Source organism: Pyxicephalus adspersus, chromosome 5 (genome assembly GCF_032062135.1).
Source record: "Pyxicephalus adspersus chromosome 5, UCB_Pads_2.0, whole genome shotgun sequence".
Taxonomy (NCBI): domain Eukaryota; kingdom Metazoa; phylum Chordata; class Amphibia; order Anura; family Pyxicephalidae; genus Pyxicephalus; species Pyxicephalus adspersus.
In genome coordinates, this window is record NC_092862.1 from 33,692,792 (window position 1) to 33,716,265 (window position 23,474).

Sequence of the window (23,474 nt, forward strand, 5' to 3'; positions counted from 1 at the left end):
TAAGGCCACATTTTCACATCCCAGATAAATGAGGATTGCAGTCCCAACGTTTTCAATTATTATTCTTTAAAGTACATAAGTACAAACTTAATTTTCTGTCTGTATTTACTGATATTGTTTCTGATTTACCAGGGAAATCATGCATCTTAAGCCTCCCAGTAAAAAAGCATCAACAAAATAATTCTACATGTTACTTTATGTACTTTGTGACATCCAGAAATTATCCACTTAGGGCCAATTAATTTTTTGATCTGTACTGCCCTACGCTGAAAGCAACTAAGGTTTTTATATGACTTGAGCATCTGTGGGCAATGAATCTTAATACACTTCAGTGTTCTCCCCACCTGGCACTTTTCAGTAACCACCCGGCTTTTTTTGCATGGTTACTGAAGAGTTGGTTTCACAGTACACGGGCCACCACCCACCTACAATTTCTTACCACCCGGCTCAAAAAAGGTTTCTGGGTTGAGCACTGCACTTGCTCTGCTAAAAGCTTTGAATTGTTCGATGCTATGTTTTTGTACTCGCCATTATGTAGCATACAGTGAGGTTGACAAGAATGCCTGTTGCCCTCATTCAGGGTTTTTGAGGAACCCTGGGGTTTCTCCAGAGGTTGCTAGGGGCTCTTTGAGAAATGGGCAGTTTTTGCCTCTCCGAGCAGTTTAAGCGACACCAATGATCTTTTTGGCTATCTGTAAGAGTAACATTTTTCCCAGTGGCCATCAATGTAAGACGCGTATGTCCTACTGACCAGCACACGTATGTACTGTGAGGTAGGAGCAATGTAGCTATTATGCTGGAGGGGATAAAAATGGAACTGACTTGCAACCTATCAGTCTTCAATTGCCCTTCACCTCTTCATTACTTTTATCACCTTGCTCTTGCACACTGCTGCAGTAGTTATGATATATATATGGTATTTTTGAATGTCAACCTGTATTGCCTAATGCTTCCATGAGTTTTACATGACCTGATTTTTCACTAAATATGCTTAGTTTGTGGCAAGTCTGGCAGATGAATTGAAAATGAAGTGATTGTTTTATTTTTCCTATGCAATTTTTTTTTAGTGAACGGTAATATTTTTTCTGTACACAAAAAAAAAATTAAAAAAAAAATCATGCCCTGAAAAATACATATAGTAATGTCAGATAATATCCAAATAACGTTTTCCAATAGGAGAAATGTGTAACCTGTTATTTGTGGGTTTTTTTTTTTTTAATATGCGCTGTCCCATTGGAGAGATTTTTCTTACATTTCTGTTCTATAGACACACAAAGTAGGAGAAAGTTTTAAAGTGATGGAAATGCTCTCTTGGGCAATTGCCATCAAAAGTCCCCAAGTATAAGATTTGACATTTATTTCTGTTGCAGTGACAATTCAAAATTTTGGACTTTCCCTCTCTGTTAGTCCCAGTCCTTTCTAGAAAAAATACATAGGATTATTTACCCCAGAAGAACAAACACCAAACGATACAAATCTGGCAGGTGGTTTAACCCTTCAATTATACAAACATGTTTTGGCTCTAAGTACACTTTAAATCTTGCAGATTATGATGTTCCCAATAATGCTTTTAAATTGAAGATGGTTTTCAGTTGATATGACCTTTAAACATGTTTACTCTGTAGGCCCACTTCATATTGTTGATCACATTCAATACTGCTGTACACTGTGCTCAGTATTTTTCTTGTTTGGATGGTATTTGAATGATTTCTATTTATTGAAAAAAAAAATAAAATAAAACTAATTCGAACCGTGTAGGCTGAAAGTATCTGGATGTTTTTTTGTAAAAAGAAAATGTATTTTTTCAAGATAAAATCTTTTTTGTAAAGACTGAATAAACCTTTGAAAACAGGATTTTATCGACTAAAGCTCCCCTTTTAAATTTACATTTTGTTTTGCATGTTTCAATGCAAAGTTTTAGAGTGACTTATTGTTCTTGCAACTGAGTCAGTGTAATTTGGGATTTGGGATTTTCAGCTGTTCCATTCTCTGATAATAAGGCAGAATGGATCCTAAATATTGACCAACCACAACAGGTGTTCAAATCCTGGAACTCAAATTGGATTCACCATACAGTGTTCTCTCCAGCCCCTTTTAGCCGGGGGCACCACCCGCCACATTTCAGTAACCACCCAGCTGTGTTTGGGTGGTTAGTGAAGAGTTGGTCACAATACAGGGGCTGCCACCCACCTATAATTTCTTTCCACCAAGCTTAAAAAAATGCCTGGGTTTAACACTGCCATACAAACAATAAAATAATCAGGTGTTTGAAATGCAGCATCATCAAAATGAAAATATCTGTTTTTGGAAACTAGCCCTAGTGTGATCTACCTGTACTCCTTTCTCTTTGGAAGATATAAAGGATTACCATAGTACTGAAGTATTTGTCCCTGCTACAGAAAGGTCATCTCGGAGGTTTTAGCAGCAGACAATCAAATTCATAGGCAAATATCATATCATTCAGAACACTGAGCAAGGTAACTAGCCAGTCGGAACCGATCCTTCCCTTCAGCAGAAATCATATAGGTGTTTTGTTCACTTGAATAGTATTTCTGGTTTTCTTTTGTAGGCAGTCATGCCTAAAGTGCTGGATCTGACTTTTAATCCTGTGTGTCTCGGGATTGTTGCTGACTGATTTCTACTGAAGAGCAGCTAGATTGGTATGAACACTGCATGTGTCAACATTTCCACCAATAAATGGCATTTGGCATACAAGTGGCTAAATAGTCCACAATAATGGACGGGAGTAGGTACAGTGGGGGGAATAAGTATTGAACATTTCAACGTTTTCCCAGTGAATATATTTCTAATGGAACTATTGACATATGATTTTCATGTCGTTAAAAGCCCACGTAGTCCACACCTACGTAGAAATATTAACCAATATGTCCATTAAGTAAGTTCTGTGTAATAAAGTGGAATGGCACAGGGAATAAGTATTGAACACATGAAGAAAAGTAGGGGCAAAAAGGCATGGAAAATCAAGAAACCTGCTAAAATCTGTCAGTATTTAGAAAACATTCCTGCTTTTGTCAGTGCAAATTAATATCGGCCCGTTTTAATCCGTATTGATGGCCTATAAAAAGAAGGTTTCTAAATATTAAGGTATCCCACAAGAAACATCTTATGATGGGTAAACAAAAGAGCTTTCTCAAGACAAATCTCAAATTCAAAATGCACTTTGACTTGGTGAATCTAGAGAATTACTTTCCCTCTGTAACTACATTATGACTTCTGTATAATTCAAAAAAGAAAGAGGGTTTTTTTGGCAAACAGTATTTAAAAATATTTTCCAAAGAGTTCGGTGAATGTGGTGATAACAAAAAACAAGATAAGAATGGTGAGAATGCGTAATCAAATAACGGTCCAAGTTAAGGCAACCCTAGGTGTTACACTGGTAGGCTATGCTTTATTCTCCAGTTAGTTGTCTGACTGAAAAGTTGCAGCATTTATAAATGCTCCAAGCTTGATAGATCTTTCTAACTAGAATCCTGCTACTGACAGTCTCTAACAGTAAGCCCTCTAGCGGCTTTGACACGTGGACCACGCCATTAAGTCTCTCACTTCTCTCACTAGGATTCTTTCACTGACAGCTCCCAATGAAACCCAGATCCCAACCGAAGACCTGGCTGACGTCTTCTGCAAATGTCTGTCTCTGTAACATTGTAATCTTTATACTGACAGCAGATCCGCACCTTCTCAACTAAATATTGCTCTGACTCTCCCTATATGCATCCCCTTAAGAAGCCAACTGGCGAAATGAATCGGGTTTGAGCACTTGGAGCATTCATAAATGTTGCAACTTTGTAGTCAGACAACTGTCTAGAGAATAAGGCATAGCCCTACCAGTGTAACACCTAGGGTTACCTTACCTAGAACCAATATTTGATTATTCATTCTCACCATTTTTATCTTGTTTTTTATCACCACATTCAGTGAACTCTATGAAAAATGTATTTGATTACTATTTGCCAAAAAAAGCCCTGTCCTTTTCTTGCTTTTTTGATATTTAGTAGTTCCACAGGGTTGGCTGAAAAAAATGTGTTATTTACCCTGGTAGGGTCATATTCTCTCTTCTTTTTCTTCTGTATAATTTGTTTAAACTCATTTTTATGCTTTATGGTGCTTCCCACGTATTCACTAAAGTGAATTATAGTAAATAATGATAGCTAATTGTGTGCAAGAAAAAGTAAAACAAAGATTTTTCTAACTCCTGGTTGATTAGCAGTGAACACAAATTGATCCTAAATAAACCTTTTCTTTGCCCAGTAAACCAATCATTTTTATTTCCAAGTCTTTCTGAAAGCAGTGGGCTCTTCACAGTATTGAATAAGCTTAAACATCTACCATTCCCTTTTAACCAGAGATACAGGACCTGATTTATTAAAGCTCTCAAAGGCTGGAGAGAATACATCTTAGTGAAGCTGGGTGATCCAGCAAACCTGGAATGGATCTCTTCAAATTCATTTGCTATTTTCCTAGCAAATGTTTTGAATCCTGGACCAGATCCGTTCCATGTTTGCTGGATAATCCAGCTTCCCTAATGAAAGTGTATCCTCTCCAGCCTTGGAGAGCTTTCATAAATCAGGGCCATATTGCCTGTTTTGGCTTGAGGTCACTTTCTATATTTTATGACATGCAAATAGTGTGTTTGATATTCAAAAGACTAGTGTAGATTTATGAAGTAAACGTTATTAAAGAACAACTTTGGGCTAAGATGAAAATGACAAATAATATGCAGAAACGCTTTAATTTTTGGTTTTCATCCTGTTGTCATGTGGCAAATCACCTTCCTTATCCCTGAATTTGCATGATGCCACAGTCTGACATAATTTTCTTTTTATTCCTATTGTGAGGAAATATGTTTAGAAACTCAAAATTAAGTTTTACTTACTCGCTGACTAGGGACAGTCATGGCAGGAGGTGTGTTGAGTAAATTTAAAAATCAGTTTAGACCCACTACTACCCAATGTACTACTCTCTTTCTTTAAGGTCCTTTATTTGATTTAGAGATAGAATAATATGGAATTTAATCAGGGATCCATCAAATGTTCATGCTGCTTTAGAATCGTTTTATGTCTCATGCAGGTCACACTCCCTTGAAGAAGAAAAAAAAAAGGCCCTGTAAAGATGCTACACAATATAATATATATGTGCTAGGGCAAAAATCTGAGATGTGTACTGGAGTCACCTGGCGCTAATCATCAATCTGCCACGATGCATCAGTGAACAATGATCGAGAACAACCTATGCATGTCAAAGGAGGAGAGTACAGAAGGGTGCCACTCACTTGTCCTCTTCTGTCCCCTCTCAATAGAACAGAATAGGCACTCTGTGTACAGGGCTTGTTTGTTCATCTGTCACTGGAAACTTTTACAAATGATAATGTGATGAGTGCGCTAGCTAAGCTGTCTTTCTCCCTCTCTTTGTCTAATGTATAGTCCTCTGCTTAAAAAAAAAAATGTATGACGGCTATCAAAAATGTTTCATTTCACTGATAATTTATTTGAAAGTAGTGGAGCATTGAGTATTATTTAGTTGTTCACATAACTGGTGGCACAGGCTGGTGTCCTTTGACTTTGTACTAGAAGTCATCCCTCTCTCTCTCATCTTGGAAGGTTTGCATAAGAAGCTTCTCACTTAATATCTTCTGGGAAATGGCATATGGAACCTCAAATTCACATATCATGCTGAATCCTGCTAAAAAAATAATTAGTAACCTGCATATTATAGCAGAAATGTCAGAATGTCAAAAACAAAATAGGTTTATTTGCAAATACATGCCTGATGATTTCATTTTTTCTCCCTATCCTTGTGTTTTTTTACTCATTGCTTATTTTATATACAAGGCTGGAGACGCTTGGGGAATGTAGATGTCACAACTCTTAGGAAGTGTAGAAGAGATATTCATAACCTAGATTAAATTGCCAGTTTTACATTTTTTTTTACTGCAGTGAAACCGTCTCTTAAGTTATTCACTTGCAAGTACCATGTATCGTAAAGGTGGTAGGTTTTATGAATTTCCTCCTTGGAGACACCTATATGTTCTTGGTTACCGTAAGATGTGTCTGTCCTGTATAATAATACCCTTTCCTGTATTCTACAGATATAATAATCAGGTCTTTTTTTCCTATTTCTACCTAGGTCTCATGAGTTGCGCTCAAAGGTTCTGTCGCTGCAGCTGCTCTTGTCTATCCTGCAGAATGCTGGCCCTGTCTTCAAGACCAACGAGATGTTTATAAACGCCATCAAGCAGTACCTCTGTGTTGCACTGTCCAAAAATGGAGTTTCCTCTGTCCCTGAAGTCTTTGAGCTTTCCCTTTCTATTTTCTTGACATTGCTATCAAATTTCAAGTTACATCTGAAGATGCAGATTGAGGTATATTTTTTTCTTCTTTAATTATTTAAAACTTCAAAAAAAAAAAAAAAAAACATTCCGAGGTAAATTATACATTGCACAGATTTAAACAAACATTGCAGATTCATGTCCAATTCATTTCATTCTTTTGCTTGTTCCTAAATGGCAGATGGGAATGTCTGCTGTTATCCTCCTGTTGTAATAAAAGGGAAGCTGCTGAAAAAAACAGTGGGTCACATAAAATAAGAATTACATTACTGGGGTTTCTATATAGAAAATGCTTTTATCGTTGGCGTGTTTGAAAGAAATAAACATTTGAATTTTTCATTGGCTTTGAAAAAAATTGATATGACTGTAGACTGAACTAAAAATATTTTTGTGCAGTTCTTTAGCTATTAAAATGGGCAGACTACCTTGAACTTAGTCATTTTGAAAAAGGCTTAACTGGGATGAGGCGAGCCATGTACTGTTTTTTTTTTCCAATTGTAAAAGCTTCATCCCAAGCCTACAGGAGTTGTCTTATTTCATAGACATAATGTTTGGTAACAGTAATGAATACAGGAAGTATGTTAACCAAAAATACAGTAAGCCCCTTCCCTTGTAAAACATGCAGCTGATGGTTGGAGCTGGGAACACAAGAGGAGAAATCTCACTACTAGGGTGCTGTGAATCTGTAGTGAGTTGATGAAGGTTTTTAGTCCACCTGCATGTTTCCAAAGCTGAGATAAGCATTTTGAATAGTCTACAAATAAATGTTCACCCCATTTAGGCATACTTGTGTCTGTATAAAATACAAGCCTGGCTTTCTTGTTGAGCTACAGTCACCAATGGAATTCACAGAATCCAACATTCAGGATGTATTGGTCCTCTTGTATTTGAACTTTGTTCCCCTCTTTCTCCAATATTATTATTACTACACAATATTATGCAGAGCTGTACAAAGTCCATAGTCATATCACTAGCTGTCCTTTTAAGGGGCTCAGAATCTAATGCCCCTACCATAGTCATATCTTAATACACAGTCTAAGGTCAATTTTTTTGTGGGAAAGCCAATGTAACTGCATGTTTTTGGAATGTGGGAGAAAATCAGAGTACCCAGAGGAAACCCTCGCAAACATTGGGAGAACCTGCAGACTTCACACAGATATTGTCCTGGCCGAGATTCGAGCACTGCAAAGACCAGAGTGCTAACCACTAAGCCACTATGCTGCCCACCAAGTCACTAGTGTGTCCCTTCAGAACGGCAGACCCAAGCTAGTGACATGGCATCTAATCGATCAAGAGTCCTGAATATTCTAGTGGAACCTCTGTAAAATACATTTATACTGCCCAGACAGTTTTTTGTGTTTTGACAAAGGCTATTTACATTACAGAATTGTTTATAAAAAAAAAAAAAAAACTGTTTTTGTGATGGCCATAGGTAATCCATATCAGATGACATAATTTTCCAAGACTGGTTTATGTAAATGAGTTGTCTTTTTACATCATTCATGGAAATATGTTTTTTCAGAGTTCTTAGGAAATAGATTTTTTATTTTTTATATAGTTGCATTGCAGCGGTAAGCAGTTTTCTAGATGCACATCTGAATTCCTGTCCAGAAATGTGGCAGAAAAAAACAAATGTCAATTTGCTTTCTCTTATTAATGCTCTGACCTGATACAAAACAATGTACTGAACAGAAAGTTAAGCAAATGTCACCTACCCTTTCTGTACAAGTGTGGCATTTGGGCACAAATATATGAAGCTTTATTGTAGCTATTTCACATATTGCACATTGAAAAATGTTTTCTTTTATATTGGGTGGTATAGTAGTAGCAAATCAGTGGAGGTTAGGTATCTGTAACCGCTGCAGTGGAGGTTAGGTATCTGTAACCGCTGACTTGTTTATTGAAGAGAGAAAGCAGCTCTGTTCCTGTAAGTTTCTCTGCAGAAGAGACTAATGCTTCCCTGGCTGACAACAAAAGTACAGAACAGTGAAGTAATGTAATATTTCAAATTTGTGTTTTTGTGTCAACTGAAATATATACAAAAACATGCAGAGGAAAAGTAAAGGTCTCAGTTACAGACATTTACTTTTATAAATCTTAGCAAGCAGAGGTAATCTACCCTTCGGGTAGAGAGTCTTTACATTCTACTTTATACTACATTTTCATGTAACAGTAATGGGCAGTATTTTAAAATAGATTCTACATTGTTTCTATATTTATTTTATTACTTTATTTCTTCTTACTTTCTCAGGTTTTCTTCAAAGAAATTTTCCTTTATATTCTGGAAACCTCAACTAGCTCTTTCGATCATAAATGGATGGTTATTCAGACTTTGACAAGGATTTGTGCAGGTATAGAATACATTTGTTCTGTCACATATTATACATATGGCCACTCTCACTGTCTGCTTCTGGCTAATAGGTGATGTAGCCTAAGTGACTGTCTCTAATAGCTGTGTTCTGCTCAATGTCTCCTGCAGATGCACAAGGTGTGGTGGATATTTATGTCAATTATGACTGTGACTTGAATGCAGCAAACATATTTGAAAGATTAGTTAATGATCTATCGAAGATTGCTCAAGGAAGGGGCAGTCAAGAACTTGGCATGTCAAATGTTCAGGTATGTAACTACTGTTAAAATATAATCTCTCTGTTGAGAGTTTTTTTTACTGTCAGATACCAATAAGTTAAGTAATTTACCTAATTTTCAGTCATTTTTAAACTAAGCTTGACAAGCTAGTAGTGGTTTGAGTAAAGAGTTGTGAATACCTTTTCTCTTTTTACCTTAATGTGTATAATTATAATTTTATTCTGACATTTTTAAAATTTGGTCCTGCTCTATTAGTGTTTCACCTTTCAGCACTGGCATTTATTCGTGTGGCCTCTGTTCAGTATGGCCCTGTTATTTTCATCATATCTATGCAATATATTCTTTTACTGCTGCGTTTACAAAACAAGTACCTAATTAGCTGTCAGGAATGCTCTCTGCTACTAATTTACTTTACTTTTTTTGGTATGGCCTCCCATGCTTGTTATTGACAGAAATTGCAAGAGTTTGTTTCACTGCTTATTTGTTTTTTGTAAATTTGTTATAGTATATGTTATATGTACATTAGAAAGTATAGAGGTTTTCACTTGTTTCCAGGTCATAAGAGTCAATCCACAAAGTTGTATGGGTTGTTTTAGTTCCATTATTTTATTTATTGGCATTATTCGCCTGTAAAGTCACAGGATACATTTTGCATAGGTGTGGAGTCATTGCCAAGTTTGCCAGTAGACTGCTTATTGCTAGCCTTAGGATTTTACTAGTGATTAATGACAAAAAATGGTAACTTGCAGTGGTTTTGTGTAGTTTTGTTTAGTGTTGTGCCAGATCACTAATGACTAACATCTGGCTGTTTTTGGTTTCTTATGGGAAGGGTGCATATTATTTCTACTTATAATGAAGCAATAATATCTGTACCACGCTCATTCGTTTTACTGTTGCTGAAAACAGTTGCTAATATTTAGTTCCAGTGAAAATCCCTGATATGAATAGTGAATATTTTTTTATTAATAATCTTTCAGTTAATTTTTAGAATTGTTGGTGCTGTGTTTAGTTACGTTTATGTAGATTTCTTAGATATACTGTATATGGTGCACAGGTAGATATTGCTACAAGAGATTAGATTAGATTTTAAAATAGAATGTATTTCTTTTAATGCTCATTAGGACAGCAGGTCTTTTACATATCTTTAAAACTAGTCCCACATACATAACTTCCTTTGCTCCCTGAAGTTTTGTTTAACGTGTAGAAGCAAGGAAATGATGCCCTGTGAAATTTATATCTGATTTCAGACAAAGTAATTACACCATCGGTAATTCGGTAATGCCATGAGTTAATAGGAAGGCACAGTATTTATGTAAAGGACTGACAGTGATGTGTTTTGTTGCCAAATGTCAATGTGTTTTTAATTATGCAATGTTTTTTGCTTTGAAGGAATTAAGTCTGCGGAAGAAGGGCCTGGAGTGCCTGGTGTCCATTTTAAAATGTATGGTGGAGTGGAGCAAAGACCTCTATGTAAATCCAAACTCCCAGACAACTCTAGGTACGTGTATCCAATGTGTCATGAAAATAACTAACAAGTGAGGAAATCTTCTCTTAGGACATTTGTTCAATTCTAAATAGAAGATGTCCATTTTATTCCTAGAGTGTCCAAATTTTTTAATTACTTATTTTTTTCACGATGACTATGGTTACCAAGAAAAAAAAATGCTCAGATCAATTTTAGCAGCATGTGTCAGTTAACTTATTAAATCCTGATTATTTTACATACCTAAATAATAATATTCTGCTTTTATGTACTATGTGGCATTGTTTTTCTGCAAAATAAAGGCTTTTTTTTTTATTATTATTATTAATAAAGCCTCCATCCTGTATTGTTTCCCAAACATCAGTGGGCACCTGACAGCTTGGACTGAGAGCCAGCAGCTGCACAAAAGGAGGGCAGGAATGAAAATTTCCCTACTTATATAAAATATTATTAAACAAATTGTATTCTGGCAGGAATAAAATAATACTGACAAGTCATTATCACCCAGAGAGCAAAAAATTAGAACATTTTATCAGTTTGTCCTTAACTAATAATTTCATGGAAGTACGCACTAAGCAGTTACAGCAGCGTAACGGCAGTACTTTGGTCATTCCCACTGCTCCATAAAAACGGAAAGCACCCATTTGATTTAAAGATATTTTCCACGGGCTTGGAAATGTTTATTGTTCATTACTTAGCACCTCCGTCTGCCAGAAGAGCCCCGAATTGACACCATTGTGGTTGAAGGCTAACCAGTATTTACAAAAGTTCAAAATTGAGAACTTGCAACTATATTACTGTTTGTGTGACCCTTCCCCTGTGCTAGGAAAACCTCACTGTATTTATTGTTATTAGGATAAGTCTTTCAATATACCTGACAAATATTGCAGCTATAAAGAATACACAGGCAACAAAAAGTGTATATCATTTATATTTGTGGTGGTACAGTAGTTTAAATGGAGTAATGTCTGCTGCATTTTTCTTGTACTTGCTGAGAACATATACCTTCACAGATCAATACTAATCTTTATCCTACAGGGCAGGAAAAACCTGTAGAGCAAGAGACCAATGAGACCAAACACCCAGAGACCATCAATCGATACGGAAGTCTGAACTCATTGGATTCTACTACATCTTCAGGCATCGGCAGCTACAGCACACAGATGTCTGGTGCAGACAACCCTGAACAGTTTGAAGTCTTGAAACAACAAAAAGAGATTATAGAGCAAGGAATAGATTTGTAAGTTGGACTGGTTTATAGGATTGCTGCTGTTGGTAAACCTTGTGTGGCTCCTACTGACCATAGCTATTTTTTAACCGTACAAAAATAGGCTGAAGAAACCTCTTCTTTTCTGCTAGAAAAAATTATCAGTCGGACGTTTTTCATGTTTATATCCCATTTAGTTACTAGAAACTAGTCAAAAGAAACATAACTTTCCCTAGAAATGAGGGTTAGAAAATGATAAAAGACCAGGACCAACCCAAACACATATTGGTCAGACTATCTTAGTGGCTTTCCTTGCTCTGTCCCACGCCAAGGTCATTGTCAAACGTTGTAGACCCACTATTCCTTCCTTGTTTTTTTTTTGTTTTTTTGGTTTTTTTATAAAATTTTATATGAATACAAAATGCAGGGGCAAAAATATAACATTCCTTATTTGCACAATTGTTGGGAGACAGTGGAAACTTTAATTGATTATTTATATTTATTTATTTATTTTAAGAAAGGCTTATTTTAGGTAACACTAAACAAAATTGTTTGCTTATTCGAACAGTATAGCTTCATATTATATTCATATATTATAGCATTCCACCAGTCAGGTGCTAAACCTGCACTTAGTTCAGATCTCTTGCTTATTAAAAACCTTTAGTTTGTTAAACAAAAAAACAAACAAAAAACCAGACCCAAAACTATTGAGCTCAGATATCAGGCAAAACTACAGCAATCCATTAAAAGAAGAGGTGATAGATCACAGTGATAAATCTTTCCCTGCCTGTTGCAATGTAAATCTGGTATTAAATTCAAACTGAGTACATGTCTACAGAAAAAAAAGTTTCAACACTTGATATGTTGTCCTTGAATTGTTAAATATAGAGTTTAAATGAATGGCATATAATCACATTCAGTTAAATTAGACTATATCTTCAAAAATGAAATCTACTATTTGCAGACCCCATGCTGTCATTTACCGACATTGCTATCATAGCTTCTTGCAGAAAGTTGATCTCGGCTTCTACTCCCATAATTCTCTATGAGTTTGGGTTATTCAGTTGTTTCCTTTGAGAATATCTTTTAATATTAATGGTTTATGTGCCTTAGCAACAATCTATTTCTGCCCAGACAGCTACATTCTAAAAGCATGGAAAATTGTTGAAAAGATAGATACAATGACACACTTGACTTACTATTTTGTCTGGTTGAGTGCACTACCCTTCTCCACAAAGCAACCTCCCTGTACATAAAGTATAAAGGCTTTTCTTGATCATAGCATTTAGACTCCTTTGATATGTGCTCATGATTGCCTAAGTTTGAGACACACTGACTTTCAATTTTGTCCACATCTAAAAATAATTTAGCTCATTCTTTGAAGCCGAGATTGAACATTTGTATCACTGGATAATTAATTCTTTATATCTAAGCATTTTTCTTTGTCCTTAACTGAACAGATTTAACAAGAAGCCAAAACGAGGAATCCAGTATTTGCAAGAGCAAGGAATGCTGGGAAACACTCCAGAAGACATTGCTCAGTTCCTGCATCAAGAGGAGCGATTAGACTCCGTAAGAATGCCTTTATTTTTATCACTGTGGAACACGTCTTGATTATAGATGTGGAGCCCAGAGCTTGTTTTGATGTCTGCCCTTTGAAGAGGTCCATGTTTTTCTAAGATCTTCTAACCTTTTGTGCCAGGCAGAATGTCATCAGAGAAATGGTTATGATTTAGATTGTTTCTCTGATGTCTGACTAAATTATATATTATTTTCTGCAGTTAAAGTGCACCTGTAGTTTTAGAGCAAACAAGGTCTTAAAAGAAAAGGTGAAAGGGTATGAGAGAAGTTTTTTGTTGTCCACATTTATGAAAGTGGTGATCAGCTGAAAATATTGCTAATTTTCATCATGATCCTCATTTTTAGTCACCACGGTTTTTTCATTATTTGTTATACATCTTATCACTATTGTATTAGGGGCCCACAGAGTAGAGAAAGTTGTTTTAACACCAAATTTTCCAAATTTTGTCTGCTCTTTTACTAAATAAAGTGTTAGTCTTTTCTTTTCGCTACTATTATAGACTCCTAAAAAATTGTGTGGTGGGTTGTACTGTATTAAAATAATATCTGAACAGACCTCACAAATCGCAGATTAATTATTTAAAACAGGGGTGTCAAACTCAAATGGTCGAAAAACGCTGGGCCAAAATGAAAAATTTTAACAGGCCTACCTTCATATTTATTGAAAACATATCTTCAGTTGAGGAAGGTCACTAATGAATGTCAGCAGAGGAGGGGACACTAGTGGGTCCTGATTGATGTGCCAGCAAAGCATTCTGGGATTTGTAGTATTGGCGGTGCATGCACTATTGGCAGGCCAGTTCTAGTAAACATTTGGTATTTTCTCACGGGCCAAATATAATTACAGTGTGGGCCAGGTTTGGCCTGCGGGTCTGAGTTTGACACCCCTGATCTAGAGTTTTTATCTAGAGTACTATTTGAGAAAAAGAGCCCCAGTGTGGAAACATTATTAACCATGTGAATTAAGTTTTACCTTCTCTGCTGTTAATAAATGTAATATATGTTTAGCTGTAATCCAGTCGTAAACACTGTTTGGCTCTGCTTGTTTTACAGACTCAGGTTGGAGAATTCCTAGGAGACAATGATAGGTTTAATAAAGAAGTAATGTATGCATATGTGGATCAACATGACTTTTTAGGAAAAGACTTTGTGTCTGCTCTCCGATTGTTTCTGGAAGGATTCCGTCTTCCTGGTGAAGCTCAGAAAATTGACCGTTTAATGGAGAAGTTTGCTGCTCGATATTTAGAGTGTAACCAAGGGTGTGTATGATATAGTTGCGTACCTTTTATAAACTCATGTATAATGGATCATATGCACGAGTAGATCTGCTTAATTTACTGTTCTTATTAATTTACCAATTTAGCCATTATTCCAAAAACACAATACATACATCTAGGATAGTTAATTATTCTGATTGTTAAGGAATAGGATGAACCTCAGGACAACACTTAGGCTACGTACACACTTGCAATGGTCGATATCGTCCGAACGACCATCCTGTTGGATTAATGGAAGTGAAGGGGGGAGAGCGCAGTGGGGTGCAGCTCCGTCGTTTCCCCATCCCCTCTCCATAGAGCAGAACGGGGCTGTATGTACAGCACTCGTTCATGCATTGTGAAGTGGTGAAAGATCCTTTCCATTGACTGGTATTGCACATGTGTATGCAGCCTTAGGATCTCCAAATCAGATTTTCTTGATTGTACACAAAAATGTTACAATTGATAATTATTTACAAATGCGTTTGTTCAGAACAGTCCACATTTAAATAAAGGCCAAAAATAAGTGGTTGCTTGTGATCAGCCTGCTGTTTCACTTCAGATTTCTGGATACTCTGATTACACTGGGGAACAATTTTGAACAAATTTTTTGTTGACTTAAATTTTTAAGCTTATTTACACTAAAATAGTTATGCTGATTCTGAAAGTTAGTTTTCTTCTATCACGTCAGGTTTTTTTCTCTACTGCTTTTAATAATGCAATTACTGTAGCGTGGATTTGTATTAGCTATTCACTTACAGGCAAGACAGTGTGGTCAGAGTTTGTGCGCTGCTCTACGAAGTGAATAAGCAAAATTTATTTTTCTACTTAAACTTGGTGATCAAGATAAGTTTTGGGCCCATCATAAGGTGTGCAAACAGTGTGAGGGAACATGTGATAAGATACCATTTGACACACCTATGGTTTGGCGAGAGCCAGGAGATCATTTCAGTGACTGTTACTTTTGTACAGTGAAAACTTTAGGATATAACAAGAAAAATAAACGTAACATAAAGTACCCTAGTCTACCATCGGCTCTACGCCCAGTGGCTCATTCAGGTGAAATCCCATTGCTGGTTTTCGTTACACTAGCCTCTCTTGAAGAACATGGTTATGGTGATGAACGAGGTGACAACAATGATGAAGAGTTTGAAATTGAAGAGGACTCTGTTTGTAAGGGATTTGATCAGCATGAGTTGAGTGATTTGGGGCTATCAAAGAAGGCTTCAGAATTCCTAGCATCAAGACTGCGTGAGAAAACGTATTTGAATACTGCATTTCTGCAGTACTTTAGAACTGACAGTGGCTTTGTGTATTGCCATAACCTGGTTTTTTGGAGGAATTGGGGATTCCGATCTATAACTCAACTGAATGGAGACTATTCATCGATAGCTCAAGGCGGAGCTTAAATTGTGTCCTCCTTCACAATGGCAAAATATTTGAGTCAGTCCCAATCAGTTTTTTCTTGTGAAGAATATGCAGACTTAAAGAGAGTCATTGAGTTGTTGCAATATCACCAGTACAATGGAGTCATCTGTGTTGACCTTAAAACGGTATGCTTCCTTCTTAGTCAGCAACACGGATACACCAAGTATCCCTGTTATCTCTGCATGTGGGACAGCAGAGCTCGTGAGAGGCATTGGGTGGAAAGGAATTGGCCTCCAAAATCTGCCCTAAAACCAGGTGATCCAAACATTCTACATGAGCTACTTGTTGATAGGAAGAATATTATATTCCCACTTTTGCACATGAAACTGGGTCTGATGAAGCAGTTCATTAAAGCTTTGCCAACTGAAGGAGACTGTTTCAAGTACCTCATTTTGGCATTTCCTAGCCTGTCATTTGAAAAAATAAAGGCCGGTGTGTTTGATGGTCCACAGATTCGGCAGTTCATCAAATATGAATATTTCATCAGGACAATGTCAGAAGTCTAAAAGAATGCTTGGTCATCGTTCAAAGCCCATTGTCAAGAACTTTCTTGGAAACACACAAGCAAATACACAGAAATTGTCCAGAAACTCTTGGAGAGCTACAAAAAGCTTGGTTACAATATGAGCCTAACATCTTTTAACTTCCCGGAAAACCTTGGTCCAGTCAGTGATGAGCAAGGTGAACAATTCCACCAAGATTTGAAGGTCATGGAAGAACAGTATCAGGGTGGATGGGATGTACATATAATGGCTGAGTATTGCTGGAGTATCCGGTGGGATTGTCCTAACACTGAACACTCCTGGAAAAGCTTATAAGCATAAATTTTACCTTACCCAAATAATTTTCAAATTTTTTACTGTAAAAAAAAAGTGTTATAGAGTAACAATAAATCCTTTGAATGAACAAATCAAATTTAAATGAACAGTACATTATAATACAGTTTATTATTTTATTTTTTCATTGTATATAAAATGTGTATGTTTTTTGACAAAAATGGAGGGTACCCTGTATCGTAAAAACTGGATGTGATAACAAAAAACTGGGATCTTTCCTGGATTCACTACCCAAAAATTTGTAAAAAAAACAAGTGTAGGATCTGACTCAACAAAAAATGCGTTCCCCAGTGTTATTTTATTGGATCAGAAGTGAATATCAGCTAATGTCTAATCGGCCTAACTTGCTTTGTTTCCTAGCATAAGATGCGGTTAGATCAAATAACCAAACTGCTAGTGTTTAGAAATATCAGCAAGATTTACATTTGTGATCCAGAATGGTTAAGTACACCTAGTTTAAAACTAAGGGCAAATATTAATGAAAAGAAAGAATGGAAAATGTAGGCAAAAGTCCATATTAAGGCAACTGGTCCATTCCTGACGATAAACAAAGCTAAAAACAAATCTTTGGCCATTCCATGTCAGTGGGATGTTATGAGGTAAGCCTTCTCGCTTTCTAGACCATCTGCTGCTTCTTGCTGCAGTGTACTGTAACAATACAGATTAGGGAAGTTGATTTCACAGTCGGAAGGGCATTTCGTTTTTTCTCTGGACCAGCCTTAGAATAGGGCTTCATTTTAATGTTGCCAGTGGCACAGAAAACATTGTTCCCCCAGGGAAAACATAACATTTGTTAGCATCAGGTCAGGGTTGCATTTAACTTACTCACTTCTTCTCATGATAAACTGTTATGTTTTTCAGGCAAACCTTGTTTGCTAGTGCAGACACTGCTTATGTTTTGGCTTATTCAATTATTATGTTGACAACAGATCTACATAGTCCTCAGGTATGGTATATATAGTTGTTACCTGTCTTTCCTTGTTAGTGTGACATGGTGCAATCATCATTTGGTTCTGTCTGTCTTGTTATAAAATTGTATTATAATTAGTAAGCAGAAGTGTACATTAAGCTGGGCATACTCTGTATGCAGAGTATAGGTTTGCACAGCCAGGTAAATGATTAATGTATCCCACTTCATCTTGCATTAGCTTATTTTAACATGGCTACAATTTATAAGACAGTTTAGGATCTAACAGAATTGTTTTGTGTTAGCAAGGTGATCCTAATAGAGGGGTGTTGCTTTGGGTGATAAAAGCTACAGGTGGTAGTTATGGAAATGGGTCCAGGATTTCCTTGTATGGTTCTACAACATTTATATTCTCTAATGCGCAGTTTTGTTGTATATTAATATGTTGTGTAAAGGACTTGATATGTTTGTTATATTAGCAGTACCTTACTTCTCATTACTCTTCTATATAGCACATTATTGTGGAGAGTCTAGTTAAAGTTTTCCAATAGACATGTTTCTCTTAGTCTAAAGAAGCTGAAGAAATTCACAGCTGAGCTTTAAATAACCCTTTAGGTTGCATCTTTGACTAAAGCCTTACCCAGACCCTGAGTTTCGGTAGGCAGCATTTTTTCATTTTTGCACCTTCATCTATTTGGTATTAATGGCTTTAACACCACTGTTCGTTCTAATTGGTCTTCAAGGTGCAATATGTTTAAATATTTTCTCTAACGAACCCTGGGGTTACCACAAATATTTATGTTCATTTTGAGATTATTAGCCCTAAAGTTTACCCAAGGTAGGCTTTTCTTTTTTCTTTAACTATATGATATCTGTGAGCTGAGATCCCAATTTAATGCATTTTAATTTTAAGTTGTAAGACTACAAAATGGGGAATAGTCAAAAGGGGCCAATAAGTATGGCAAGTAGTATGTATAAGTTTATCATTTTTCACATATGGTGCATTTTGTATTACAGTGTGGTTGGGAAAATTTAACACACAAACGTAGAGCATGCTGCATTTTGTAAAGTGCACAACATGGCATGGTTGATGTTGGCGCTCGGTCCACAGCAGTTCCTAAAAGCGTGTGCGTGGCACTTTTAACAGTAAATGCCAACGTAGCACACCAATGCATGTACTTTGCTATGTTCTTTGCTATGTGTTTTGTTAATGTGAGTGTGTCTGCAATGTACTAGTGTTAACGAGCCTAACTAATGCCTTTGCTCCTGTTACTATTTCAGTAAACATTAATATTTGCAGACATTGTTATAGACATATTTTGTGCAATTCAGGTGAAGAACAAAATGACAAAAGAACAGTACATTAAAATGAATCGAGGTATTAATGACAGCAAGGATCTCCCTGAAGAGTACCTGTCTGCTATCTACAACGAAATTGCTGGGAAAAAAATCTCCATGAAAGAAACAAAGGAGCTTGCAATCACCCCAAAATCATCCAAACCAAGTGAGATAAGGGGGGCTGTCGGGACGTTGATTGGAAGGGCTTACATTTTTGTAGATTAGTTAAAATAAATCTAAAAGTCTAGTTGGGGCTCACCTGACTCATTCAGACTGTTGTATATGATTTCCGTACAAAAATAGATCTGGGTGTTGGAACACTTTGTACGTTTTTGTTATTGTACAATTGAGTATCTACAGATATCTATAGGTTTGTCACTGTTAAACAGTAATTATATAACAAAAGCAAATACATATTTGTCAGCTCTGTTCAGGGAATAGTGTGATGCATAAACCCAGCCACAGGGTTTATGCAATGTTAACCAGCATTAAAAACCATATTTAAATTATTAATTTGGGTTGGCTTGTTTAATTGAGGGACTGTTCAAAAGTGGTTTCAGAATTTTTTTATAACTCCTGCAGGTGTGGCCAGTGAGAAGCAGAGGAGATTGCTGTATAATTTGGAAATGGAGCAAATGGCGAAGACCGCAAAAGCTTTGATGGAAGCAGTGAGTCACGTACAGGCTCCATTTACAAGTGCCACTCATTTGGAACATGTCAGACCGATGTTCAAGGTAAGACTTTGTTTAGAACAGTGTAACAGCTAATCTATAATCACCTTTCACTGTTCAGGCATAATTAGAGTTTACCTAGTTGATTGGAGTGCCTTACTATTTCCATACTTTATGAAAAAAGCCTGAAGGTTATGTCTATTTCCAAAGGTATAGAAGGGCTGCATAGGAATAAGTCTAAAAGCTCAGGGTCTGCAGGATTTGAGGAAAAGTTAAATAACATACTAAAGAGTGTTCAAAAAACAGTAACGTTACAATTCCAGGTCAATAATTAGTGTTGTGGTTTCTTACCACTGAAACACTGATATTTTAGACAGAGACAGTTAGATTTTTTGACTAAAGTTTTAGCTTAGGTTATGTTGACTGGGATCTCTATTTCTATGCGTGTCAGTTCCTACATGGTTTTATAAACTTTTCAATTCTGTGACACACATAGTTGCTCACAATGAGGCATCTGGCATTTTCTGTAATAGAACAAAAAGCAGCTCTGGTTTCCTTAATATTCTGTATATCAGTTAGATGCCATAAGATATTTTTTGATAAATCCACCATAAAGATCCCTTTTTCTTAATGTTGGATTCAACCAAAGCATTTCACTTATGCACCAGCTAGGTGTATTCACTATGAGATGCATAATAAATAACATCAATTATGTGATTTAAAACGAAAATTGTCCAGGAACAGTGTGACATTAAAAAACATCTATATTTTCTCTGCAGTTGGCATGGACTCCATTCCTGGCAGCATTCAGTGTAGGTTTACAAGACTGTGATGATACAGAAGTGGCTTCTCTCTGCCTGGAGGGCATTCGCTGTGCAATAAGGATTGCATGTATATTCAGTATACAGGTAAAAGGATCTTATCATGGTTTGTAGCACAAGTAATACAAATATTGCTCTGTAGCTGCTGTGCTTTTTCTAGTTTCCCTACACAACCAGAGACCGAGCCACCATAACTGTAAATTAATTTATAGATATAGAAACGTTTTATCATCAGGATTTGGTATCTGCAGACTGGGAGAGCATAGTAAACCCCTCATTTTATGGATAGGATTTGTTTTACTTGGGAGTCTGACATTGAATTTTCTCTGTTTAATAAATTGTTGGTCCTTATTGATAACAAAGGGTTTAAATGGTGTATTTGTCAGACACATTAGATGTGGCAGTATGCCCTAAACCAAATCCATACAAGACAAAGCAACAACTTCAGTTTAATACCCCTTCTCCAGCTAGTACTGTAAGAAAATAGGAATTCCTAGTATTTTAGCACGTGAGAAAACTTAAATTGATCCCATTTACAGCTTTTATTCATCCACAGATTGCCAATCTCGATGTACAGACCTATCCAAAGCTATGGAGTTTTAGTGCTCAGCTAGTAGCAAAACTTTTGTAGAAAGGAAATAAAATTTGGGGTTGGCCACTTAAGTGATAGGTAAGAAAGCATTTGAAGTTAGTGCAGATTAGTTTTTGTTATGTTAAATTGACAGGAAACCATAGAATTCAGGGTCTGATACAATCCCATCTTGATTAAAAAAAAAGTGTCTTGGTAGGTGACAAGCTCTGCTTACATGATGTGATCTGGTACTGTGGTAATATTTACACCTTATCACTGTGCTTTTGAAAAGGTTCATGCTGCTGAAGTACAATGGAGTTTAATTTGTACAGTGTAATTATTTCTAAAAAGCTGAGGTAATTATTTTCCTTTGTCCCAGGAGTACATCTTGCAGTTCTCCTTTCCCATCAGCAATGTACTTCTCTGCATAATTATTTTGAATCCAGGTTGATATAAAGTCGAAGTTGAACAGCCTTAAAGGGGATATGTACTAGTTTTGTACTTAATTAATTTCATTCTTTGGTAAAGTTCATAATGGAAATTTTTTTTGTTTTTCCTTCCCTTAAAAGTTGTCTAATACCATTCCTTTTTCCTTGCCTGAGTGTTTGCTTCCACACCTTGTACATACATGGAACCAGGGTGTCCTGTTATGCAAATATAGATCTGGATGATATTTGCAAAAGCCTCAAAAAAGGCACTTCCTATACTTTGCAATAGCAACTGTTTAAACCAGCCGTCGCTAGCCAGTGGTCCACGGGAAAATTTTGGTGGTCCGCGGCTTTATTGGAGTAGTAAATTTAGGTTATTTTATGCGTGAGTACAACAAAGTGTTATCAGTGAATGAGTTTAAATTGATTTATATGGTGAACTAAATATGAGGTAATATAGCCAAGCAAAGAGCAGTGTGTCATTTCAGTGGACTATAACAACCAAGCACTGAAATCTGGTTATCATTGGCTATTTCCGTTTTACCTCACTACTTCATGCTTCGAGTTTATAAGCCGAAGTATGAAGTAAAAATATATAGTCAAAATAGGACCATTTAATGCAGTGAAGGAGCGTGAGTATATTTTCAGGAGATTTTTATTTATTGCCGAAGTGAACTCAGACATAGAATTCATTGTTTCTAGCAATTTAAAGTGCATTACATTTTCAAATAGGCAAAAAATCAGAGAGCCAGCTGTAAAGTAAGATTAGTCAGAGTGTGAAAGGTAATGCAAAGGAAGCGAGAATTGTGGCCTTTCTGCTAAATATTTTAAATGCAGCAGAAAATTGCTTGCCTGGATTAATCTACACATTGGTTAGACAAAATAAACACTTGCAATTTTTTTTGACATGGCCCATTACAGATCAAACATTCATCCTACAGGGCAAAAGTATGAAAGTAAAAAGTAAATAAAAGTTTCTCTTTGGATTTCTTAATGAATGCTTCATGAAAAGATGATTGTAATCATGCTTGTCAGGTATAAAGTATAAATGATTTTATTGATAGGATTATTTTATTATATGGTCATGTAAGGAATGGTGGTAAACAGAAAAACAAACATTGGGTTGTACATTGTGTCCTTGTTCGTAGGTTCCGGCACTTTTCCTTCTAATTCCAGGATCATGTAAAAATATTAGTGAAGCCCCAAGAGTTCCAAAACTCTGAACCTTTACTTCCTTCCCCAAAATGTATGATTAACCATTTGTTGAAACAATACTATGACACATTTTTAATTTCTCCAATACTGAACTATCCTTTAAAACCCTTACAGCCCTGAAGAATATTGGGTACAGACATATTAAATTTTGGTTTCAAATTCTCTGGGGCCTTATGCAAGGTCACTGTCAGGACAACCATTTACTGTACTGTGTAATATTTTCAAAGCCAGTTGAGCTTTACTTGTAATAATATGGCCCTGTGTAAAAGACAATTTTTTCAATGAACTCCTTCCTGTATCCAACCAGCATGCAAGTCTGTGCACCTAATATGCTTCTTGGAGTCTTATAGAAAGTGGTTAAGTATATGTAGGCAATTACTGACTTTACAGAAGTTCCATAAAGCACGGTCTATTAAAGGAGGAAAGGTTGTTTTTTCTTGTCATCCTTCAGCAGACTTATACACCTATTTTAGTGTCTCACCTAACATTTTGCACTTAAACCATTATTGTACAGATGGTAAAGAATTGTTACTGAAAACGCTATTTAGTGACTGTTTCCAGTAACAGTAGAGTAAAAAAAACGCTGTACTGACATCACTGTTAGGCTCTGTAGAGAGAGGAGGATGAGTGCGCCCTACCCTGCTGTATCTGGTTTTATAAATTACAATAGCAAATTGTTAAATGTAGCTCGTTGGTGATCCAGCATGGTGCATCATTAAACATCATTTTAGTTGTACTAACACCAGTTCTTTACTACAGATGCATATGAGCATCCAATATCCAGATTTATAGTCACA

General features: G+C 36.3%; 1 protein-coding gene across 3 annotated transcripts in view; it reads left to right on the plus strand.

Annotated features, from left to right (window-relative positions):
- The window catches only part of ARFGEF1 (ARF guanine nucleotide exchange factor 1), a 103,234-nt gene that overhangs the window by 54,041 nt on the left and 25,719 nt on the right, over positions 1-23,474 (plus strand). For all 3 annotated transcript variants that reach the window (XR_011920792.1, XM_072411082.1, XM_072411083.1), the window contains 11 exons: positions 6,145-6,379; positions 8,598-8,697; positions 8,826-8,965; positions 10,325-10,433; positions 11,457-11,658; positions 13,086-13,197; positions 14,260-14,465; positions 17,588-17,672; positions 18,966-19,137; positions 19,554-19,705; positions 20,422-20,550. Coding sequence is in view for 2 of the 3 variants with exons in the window: in XM_072411082.1 (XP_072267183.1) it covers positions 6,145-6,379; positions 8,598-8,697; positions 8,826-8,965; positions 10,325-10,433; positions 11,457-11,658; positions 13,086-13,197; positions 14,260-14,465; positions 17,588-17,672; positions 18,966-19,137; positions 19,554-19,705; positions 20,422-20,550 (1,642 nt within the window). In the remaining variant the exon portion in view is untranslated. The remainder of the gene's footprint in view (positions 1-6,144; positions 6,380-8,597; positions 8,698-8,825; positions 8,966-10,324; positions 10,434-11,456; positions 11,659-13,085; positions 13,198-14,259; positions 14,466-17,587; positions 17,673-18,965; positions 19,138-19,553; positions 19,706-20,421; positions 20,551-23,474) is intronic.